This window comes from Pinus tabuliformis, chromosome 1_2 (assembly GCF_031772625.1).
Source record: "Pinus tabuliformis cultivar Carrire ecotype Pingquan chromosome 1_2, CPIR1, whole genome shotgun sequence".
NCBI classification, from domain to species: Eukaryota; Viridiplantae; Streptophyta; class Pinopsida; order Pinales; family Pinaceae; genus Pinus; species Pinus tabuliformis.
The window spans coordinates 610,240,188-610,250,350 of record NC_142298.1 but is presented as its reverse complement, the minus strand read 5'-3'; the positions used below and the strand labels follow the sequence as shown (position 1 = coordinate 610,250,350).

Below are 10,163 nucleotides of genomic sequence, written 5' to 3'. Positions count from 1 at the left end.
ATAACGACCACATCTCTGCCAAATGACAAAATTATGAAGTAATATGGACTTTACAAAGAAGATACAAATTTCATTCATCCCTAGACATGGATATTAGCTAGCATACCTTTTCGTTCAGGGAATTTATGCATGTATCACTGTGATACTCAAGCAACCCAATTTCAAGTAATAAACTGAATCTTGGCAATGTGGTATTAAGGGCTTCTCACAGCTTCAATGGCAGAACCATTAGTGTCAATATCGAAATTGAAGAAAAGAGGGATATTGCTTTCAGGAGGAAAAAGGATCACTATGCTATTTTGTGTGTCATGCCTCCCACAATGATATCAGGGTTGCATACAAAAGACTGGCATTGAAATACCCCCCTGATGTCATGCCTCTGCACCAGCTTGAGATAACCACTGACCTTTTTTCTGAGATAAATGAGGCTTATGATACTCTGTCTGATCCACAAAAAATAAAATCATACGATGATCTACACCTCATACCCTATTTTGACACTGCAAGGGATGCAACATCCCCATTCAAGTAATATATCTCCCCTGCAACCGCGACACACATGAGATCCCCTCTGGTAGTTGGCATATTAGGAAGCTGACTCCACTGGTCTCTTACAAGGTCATAGACTTTATCTATGTCCAGGTATGAGTAATTTTCACCATACCCTCCAACCACGTAAATCTATTGATAAGATAAAGACAAGTTTTTTTCCGAAATATAAACACTAAGGGAATGAATTCATAACTACACATGCATAATATACTTTTTTCTTGTAACACCAAGCATCAAATAGTTTTTAGGGGTCCAGGATTGTCACATGGACTATAAATTGGTCAACAGAGAACTAAAGTGATCCAAAGGATTAATCAACCTCCAAATTGTTTTGGTTTATTCCATTATCTGTTCTTACTAGTGGAATCATAAAATGAAGTGTCAGGGTGTATTGATGGCAATTCGCTGACACGAAGAAAAGAACACAACCAACTTTGAGATGCAACTCTCTCACCTTTAAGAGCTCTTTCTCTCCCAAATATAGTAAGGCTATTCAACTATAGAAAAAATTTAGGGTCATTAGTAAACATTGGTAACTAAAAATACTAATATGCAATAAATCATTTCCAAAATATATCAAATTCATTTTTGAAATAATTTTTGTATGGTATTTACATGACAGGAAATGTTAATATACTGTCATGTGGGTGTAATGGTGCATTGGATCCACTGAATATGGATTTCAGTAAGATTCGTTCCAAATACTAATATGCAATAAATCATTTCCAAAATATATCAACTTCATTTTTGAAAGAACTTTTGTATGGTATTTACACTACATGAAATGTTAATATACTGTCATGTGGGTGTAATGGTGCATTGGATCCAATGAATATGGATTTCAGTAAGAGTTGTTCCAAATACTAATATGAAATAAATCATTTCCAAAATATATCAACTTCATTTTTGAAAGAATTTCTGTATGGTATTTACACTACAAGAAATGTTAATATACTATCATGTGGGTGTAATGGTGCATTGGATCCACTGAATATGGATTTCAGTAAGAGTTGTTCCAAATACTACCATGTGAGTGTAGCATTCGATGCTTAGTAAGACTTATTTCAAACCTAGTCTCATGTTTACCTCCAGGTTGGAAATTTGAATGCCGCATATCTATATTTGATACTATTTGTGGCAATCAGATATGCAATTTCAGTTTGGCAACCTAGAAGAACTTTGAAGAGTAAAAGGTTGCATATCTATATTTGATACTATTGTGTCAATCTGATATTCAATTTCAGTTTGGTAACCTAGAAGAACTTTGAAGAGTAAGAGATTGCATATATGTATTAGATACTATTTATGTCAATTAGATCTGTAATTTCAGTTTGGCAACTTAGAAGAACTTTGAAGAGTAAGGGTTTAGATGATGCACTTGATGCATTTAATATGGAGATTAGAACATACCCATCCATCGCAAGGTTGAGTGTACCTAAAAATTGTAAAAATATGAAGCTCAGAGTTGCACATTTATAATTGGTACCCAACAATTTGTGTAAACTCAAGATTGCATTTTGCATCTTTGCAGTTTGGCAACATTTAAGTGACAAAGCTTAGATGATGGGCTCGATTCTGCAAGTTTTCAATTTAGCAGCATTGAAGTGCGAAGCTTGATCTCTACACCATCAAGGTGAATTATCAAACCAGTTTTAGATGGCTCTAAGCTTGTGTACTACTAAATGACAAAATTATGAAGCAATATGGACTTTAAAAAGAAGATAAAAATTCCATTGATCCCCAGACATGGAGATTATCTAGCATACCTTTCCATTCAAGGAATTTTCCCATGTATCACTGTGATACTCAAGCAGCCCAATTTCAAGTAACCAGCTGAGTCTTGGCAATGTGGTATTAAGGGCAGACACTACTAGCATGGGATGAGACTTCAAATCAATTTTGAAAATCCTTTTGTAAGTATCAGAGTGTTTCTTTGCTTCAAATCATGGAATGTCATAGGGAAACTCATAAGAGAGTACTTCCAAGATCCAAATGTCAACTATTGTGTTGTGTTCCTTATTTTCAACCATTTCTAGGGGTAAATAATCAAAGGTTACACACATGGTACGCCTTCTACTAAAGGTATGCACAAACGATCCAAAATCTACAATTTTCAGCTCACCCTTAGAGCCCATCAACAAATTCTCTGACTTAACGTCCCTGTGTATCACATGCTTTTCATGGAAGTAAAGAAGCCCTGGGAAACATACACTCCAGACTTGAGCATTGACTTGAAGAAGCATCACGTTCCAACGACATTTATCGACAAGTTTTCTTTCACGACTGTGAAGTCACTTAGATTTCCAACGGAGGTGTTCTTTCAGGTGAGAATCTAAATTTATTTGATTCCCTAGTAAAAAAATTTCGTTTCATTTCAACTCACTACACATTGAGTGACTTCCTGGAGGTTGAACAAAGTTTGTAAAGCATCAGTGTAAGCAAGGTTTAGGTGTCTCTCTCTGAAATGCTTTTACATTAGTGTTTGTTTGTGGTTGCCAATTTGGCTGGTAATATGTTTCGAAAAGTTGGGGAAGTGTTTATCAAGCAATAAAGTATTGCTGGATTTGTTTTTCTATCATTAATTAGATTGAACTTTATCTGGTGATACATTTTTGGAGATTGTTGTGCTCTACAGAATCTTCCCACGCCAGGAGCGGTGCTTGGCAACAAGTTAATATTAATGTTAATGAAATGGAGCACCATCCTAGTGTGATGCAGTGAGAGTAGGTAAGTATTACTGCTCATGTTGTTTTTATAGATTTTATATTCCCCTGTTTGAAGACAGAGGGAAGTCTTGACAAAAATCAGAGGATTATGTTTTTTTTTTTGGTTCATTTTATTGTTGATGTTTAATTTAACATTCATGATTTTACGTGTTTTTCTTTAGTATTTTCATGTTTAATTTAACATTCATGATTGTACGTGTTTTTCTTTAGTATTTTCATCTGGGCCTTAATTTGAGAAGGATTTCCACTAACACTTATTGTCCTATGCAGCGGCGGTATGGTTGCCAAGCCATGATGCTGGAAATAGTGGCTGATGTCCCAATGATGGTTGGAGGAATGCTCCTCCAATGCAAGTCCCTCAGAAAATTTCAGCACAGTGGTGGATGGATAAAAGCTCTTTTAGAAGAAGGTAAGAATGAGAGGATGCACCTCATGAAATTTATGGAGGTGGAAAAACCCAAGTGGTATGAGAGGGCTTTGGTCTTTACAGTGCAAGGAGTCTTCTTCAATGCATACTTCCTCATGTACATCCTTTCCCCCAAACTTGCACACAATATTGTGGGTTATCTTGAAGAAGAAGTTATGCACTCCTACATTGAATTTCTCAAGGAGCTGGACAAAGGAAAAATTCCAAACATGCCAACCCCTACCATGGTTATAGATCACTGGAGGCTTCACAAGGATTCAAATCTCAGAGATGTGGTTGTGGTAATTAGGGCTGATGAGGCACACCATTGCGACTCCAACCACTTTGCATCAGTGAGCAGTCTTTCCCATTTTTATATTCATAACATTTAGCGTTTAGGGTTAGGCCTCTAGGGCATATCCCACGATATTGTTAGTTTCATCTAGGATTTAGGGTTTAAGGGTCAGGGTTTATCACATTTTATGTTAGTTTCATTTAAGGTTTAGGGATCAAGCTAACCCTTATCCAACTTTTTTGTTTCTATCATGAGGGCATATCTTGGCATTCTGTTTTTGTTTCATTTAGACCCTAATTGCCTCAACAATGTGATTTTCGTGAAGAATTTTTATTCAATCTTTTCACTCTATTTCAGTTTAACTTTATTCACTGCCTAGATTTTTATTATGAGCTAATCACTTGTTGTGTCATGTTTATGATTTTGTAGGACATTCATTACCAAGGAAAAGAACTGAGGGAAGTTGCAACTCCAATTGGTTACCATTAAACTCAGGGCTCTATATTTTTGCACAAAAATGTGCTTTTCTGTTAAGTCGTAGTGGATCTGTTCAACCCATGTCTATATACATATGCTATTTACTATTAGTGTATGTATTAGAATATTGTACCATAGAATATATGGATATCATATGACATGTTTGAAATCGGAGGTTTGGCTTATGGCACATATAAGAAAAAATTCAAGTTAGACAAGATCAACTTTCAGCCATTACAGGATTCATCTAGCCCAAATGTATGAAACACACATATTAACACATATTCTCAGTGTAATTTACCTGTGTAACTCCATTCTAGATTTTAGAATATTCCATGTAACTCATATTTCCAGAATATTTTAGAATCTATGTGAAATTCATAACTTAAGGAAGGAGCCTCTGGACTCTGTATTCCATTCTGTGTAACTCACATTTCGAGAATATTTTAGAATTTATCTGGAATGCCTAACTTAAGGAGTACAACTGTGTGTCGAATCATAATATTATTTAACTGTGTGTCTAATCATGATGTTCTTTCTCCTTTGATTAGGAAGTAACAGAGTAAAAAAATTGAACATCGAATGGCTTTGTAGGATTGCTAATGTCTCCTTGATAATTGTATGTAAAAACAAGATTTCTCTCCTTGACAGTTTGCCATTGAAAAAATCAATGGCGGAAAGTTTTCAATCTGTGGCGGCAATGGAGGATAGAAGTATTCTAGAGATCCTAAGAAAAGAACACAAATAACTTTGAGATGCAACTCTCTCACTTTTAAGAGCTCTTTCTCTCCCAAATATAGTAAGGCTATTCGACTATAGAAAAATTTCAGGGTCATTAGTAAACATTGGTAACTAAAAATACTAATATGCAGTAAATCATTTCCAAAATATATCAACTTCATTTTTGAAAAAAAAAATTGCATGGCATTTACACGACATGAAATGTTAATATACTATCATGTGGGTGTAATGGTGCTTTGGATCCACTGAATATGGATTTCAGTAAGAGTTGTTCCAATTACTAATATCCAATAAATCATTTCCAAAATATATCAACTTCATTTTTGAAGGAACTTTTATATGGTATTTACACTACAGGAAATGTTAATATGCTGTCATGTGGGTGTAATGGTGCATTGGATTCAATGAATATGGATTTCAGTAAGAGTTGTTCCAAATACTAATATGCAGTAAATCATTTCCAAAATATATCGAATTCATTTTTTAAAGCATTTTTGTATGGTATTTACACTACATGAAATGTTAATATACTTTCATGCGGGTGTAATGGTGCATTGGATCCACAAAATATGGATTTCAGTAAGATTTGTTTCAAATACTACTATGTGAGTGTAACATTGGATTCTTAGTAAGACTTATTTCAAACCTAGTCTCATGTTTACCTCCAGTTTGGAAAGTTGAATGTTGCATATCTATATTTGATATTATTTGTGTCAATCAAATATGCAATTTTAGTTTGGCAACCTAGAAGAACTTTGAAGAGTAAAAGGTTGCATATCTATATTTGATATTATTGTGTCAATTAGATATTCAATTTCAGTTTGGTAACCTAGAAGAACTTTGAAGAGTAAGAGGTTGCATATCTGTATTTGATACTATTTGTGTCAATCAGATCTGCAATTTCAGTTTGGAAACTTAGAAGAACTTTGAAGAGTAAGGGTTTAGATGATGCACTTGATGCATTTAATATGGACATTAGCACATACCCATCCATCGCAAGGTTGAGTGTACCTCAAAATTCTAAAAATATGAAGCTCTGAGTTGCACATTTATAATTGATACCCAACAATTTGTGTAAACTCAAGATTGCATTTTGTAGCTTTGCAGTTTGGCAACCTTTAAGTGACAAGGTTTAGATGATGGGCTGGATGCATTGAATATGAACATTAGCAAGCATACAAACGTTGATTCAATTTACACCTTGAAATTGGGTGTTAGCTTGTTGGTGCCTGACCTAGGTTCGGAGGTATTTAGCCAAACAAATACCTACACTACTAGCCCTTTCGGCAACAGTCCGTGGATCGCAGACTGAGGTCTCACCCGAGGTAGTATGGGGGGGGTGCTAGAACCAGGTTTCCGCACCCTTGAGATGTCTGAGGAGCTAGTTCTATCCAACTGTTCGTCCCTTCATGCAGGTTACTTCATGCCCTTCTGTATTCTTCGCAGTTTGATGCACTGCCTTCCCGCAGCACTAACCAGGGGTTGTGGAGCTTCCGCACTACTGGAGCAGCGTTCTACACTATTTCCCTAAGACGCATCCGAGATCTTATTTACCAGTTAATTATCTTCACGTACATGGATGTCTTACGTTATATTTATTTATACAACACATTTATATGAGTTCGCGCAGCAAATAAACAATATACTTGCAATTTATACCCATTCATACATTAAAACAGGAAAAGATACACAGAAATATGGTAAACTTCTCTTTATTGATTCTTCCAACGGTTACGGACTTGACCTGCCCTGCACACTCAGTTGCATGGGTCCGCGCACTTAGTTGTAGACTACTAGGCCTCTGCGCACTCAGATGCAGAGCCTTCTCCTACTCTACGACACAAAGACACCTTTTACACTTCGACTCAATCACTTAGATTTCTCATGCTTCCATTCTTAGTCATGTTCTTCTTCATTACTTTCTACACTTAGAGCCTCACTCTATTTATACAATCCAATGGTCCGTGGACCATGGGTAGGTTTATCAAGCTGACATTACATTACAAAAACAAGTGCGGACAACCCTATGACTCTGTTATGACTTCGCGCTCTGCACCCATAATTCGTGGAGCTTTTATAATGGATTTAGTGAAAACTTAGGCTTTAAGCCCCAAAACATGCCTTAGGGAAATTCCATGCACAACAGGCCCCCAACACAAACATCGCAACTGACCCTCGAGTCACTCTCTAAGTGCAGACATCTTCGCGTGGAGTCCCTCCAACTCTGCTCGAGCTACTCCAAGGTCGGCAGCACACTGGGCTGTGGCCTGCTGGATCTGTTGTACACGTTGTTCCGAGGCCGCGGTGTCAGAACTACTTCTCTGCATCTATGCCTGTATCCCCTACATTTGTGGGATTGTGCCTTCAATTTTTGTTGTGATGGTGAAGGCCTTGTCGATCAAAGGCTAAACATGTGCCTTCAGGACTACTTCGTTGTGCCATGTCGCATCCACCTATTCCTTCAACGCTTTGGCTTATTGCATCCACACGAGCCTCTAAGTGAGGGCCACCATCTCTGTAGTTCCTTTGACGATGTCATACTGTTGTTGGAGTTCTTGCGCCTCTGTCTCTAAGCACTGGATGTTGGGGTCCTCCTGCAGATTCATGAGAACCTCAAATGACTCCTCCAACATGCTGGTGCAGTCTCTCACTATACCGCCGATCTTGTTTGATCCTGCTGTAATAGCGTTGGTGCACTATTCTCTTATGTCCTAAGGGGTGGACAGTTGCTCCTTTAACCATAGCTCTACGATCTGAAGGTTCAGTTCCAACTGAACCTTTGTCATTTCCTTCCATGCCTCACGCACCCCTGCTGCTAGCCTGTGGATGTGCACCTCTGCTAGTGTGTCTGCTAGGATGGCCAGCTCAGGGATGCTCTAACAAGCTTCATCCAGTACCTGTACTAGCTGTCGATTCTGCGACACCACTTCATCACGCTACAAACTCAACTGGTCCATGTTGATTCTCTGCTCGCTGAGGACTTACAGTGCGTGGCTCTCCCTAGCCCGCAGTTCTGCAGTTATCCCATCCTACAGAACATATAATGTCTCCCGCGAGAGTGCAGCCATGTTGATGCCGATACCCTTCAATGTCCTAAACATAAGCCTGTCGGCCTCATTTGTTGTCACCAATGCCCCTTTCGGTAGCACTATGGTATTCGTCACAAGAGCGTGCAACACCTATTCTGCTACCGTTGTTCCAATTGCGAGGCTGGTCAAAAGGGTACCATCCTAAGGAGTGCACACCTGCAACTCCCGTAGTTGCGCTCAGAGTCCCTATAGTTGCTATCAGAGGCCCCCCCAACACAATCTAGTTCACCTACATAAAATTTTGGAGGGCCTCGGAGGTGACATCGCACACCATCTTGCCGATGTCGTGCAGATCACCCTCAGTTAGGGTGATCGGGTCAATAGACAATTTCGATGCCTTGACCTTCTTACGCAGCCCTGTTCACTCAGTCGGGTGCTAGCGCTTCAGCTGGGTTGACACGGTTTGTGTATCTGCACCACCCTCTTCTTCCTCTGTTTCCCTTTCCTTCTCTAATTTATGCGAAGGCAAATTTGGGCCCTCGTGCACCTTCGTGGTTGCCTCCTGTGCTACTACAGTTGCTGCAGCCTTTTCCTGTTCAGTTACTATCTGTGCAGTATCCCATGCCTCCTACACTTCTACTACCGTTGCCTCCTTCCTTCTCTTCTCTACCAACTACACCATGCGCAGTTTGGCCTCCTCTTTCCTCTTCTCCGTCGCTAACTTCTCTATTTTCGTGATTTCTGGAGTGCACCACTCCGATGGCCATGTCTCCAATACATTGAAGATTACATCGTCCATGGCTACAAAGGGTAGCTCTCTCCATTGCTTGGTCGGGTCCTTGCGCGCTATGATGTATATGTTGTGGATGTCCGCTTTAAGCTCTGCAAAACTTTGCAGGCTGTTGTAGACAGTGGGTGAAAACCGTGGCTTGCGATTGATCCCCATTCTGAGGTTCATCTCCATGAACACCGATAATATCTTACTGTTGCGGATCCTATTTACATCCTTTGTGGCCCAGAGTGAAGCATACTTCGCGGCCTCTGGCAGATCCCTGTCAATTATGGGGAACTGACTATCATCCAGTAATTCCCTTGCCACGAGCACTATGGACAGTAGAATCCATGCATAGTGGAACACTTTGCCTTGTTCCTGGGCCTCGCGGCAATTTTCTAGGAACTCCTTGTAGAGAAACTCAGACTAGTTAAACTGGACCCCCTCTGCGCACTGCTTAGCCAGTGCTACCACCGATGTGGGTACCTCGTCCGCGTGGCACTTGCACATAACCTTACTGGCTAGTATTTGGGTCACCAATTTCACTGCTTTGTCATTGATGTTGGATATGGCATAGCCCCTTTTCTTCTTCACCAGCTTGTATTTCTTCTTCATGGCCTCCGTGATGGCCAAGTCATTGCTCTTCCCCTCTAATATGTCTACGGGGTCCTCCCCTTTGTGCGACAGTCGGGTAATGCAGTGAATCAAGTCTTTCGTGATGGGGATGGGCTCCTCTAGCCACAAACACCCACCATGCACCAGGCAGAGTAGCAGCCTGATGAAAAAAATTGTTATTGGGGCACAGTGGAAATGCGGCACCCATAGCAGGTTAAGTAGCCCTGCCTTTTCCACTCCACACAACCACTCTCGTAGCTCTAATTCTGTAACTCCCGCCATAGTGTTCTTCTTAGGCTTCATAAGCTGTGCGGTCTGGAGATGAGGGAACTTCTCGTGGTCAACGAGATCCCAATCTTCAAATTTTAAGCTCGGCACCCGTCCCAGCTGCGTGACATCAAAAATGATGTTGTCTGGGAGGAGTGGGGTCTGGAGTGAGCTCTTGGTCTTGTCAAGGTCCTTGGGAACTTTAGCCTTCCCCTTCCGGGGGGGATATAGGCGGGTAGCTTTGTTGGAGGGTGCGCAAGCTCAGTTTCCTCCTTCCTGCCTT

At 39.9% G+C, this 10,163-nt stretch overlaps 1 protein-coding gene across 1 annotated transcript; it reads left to right on the top strand.

Annotated features, from left to right (window-relative positions):
* Positions 1–3,569: 3,569 nt before the first annotated feature.
* LOC149207111 (ubiquinol oxidase 2, mitochondrial-like) lies at positions 3,570–4,468 on the top strand. Its single transcript, XM_089393845.1, has 2 exons — positions 3,570–4,037; positions 4,409–4,468. The coding sequence occupies exons 1-2, from the start codon at positions 3,570–3,572 to the stop codon at positions 4,466–4,468; spliced, it is 528 nt and encodes a 175-aa protein (XP_089249971.1).
* The last annotated feature ends 5,695 nt before the right edge of the window (positions 4,469–10,163 follow it).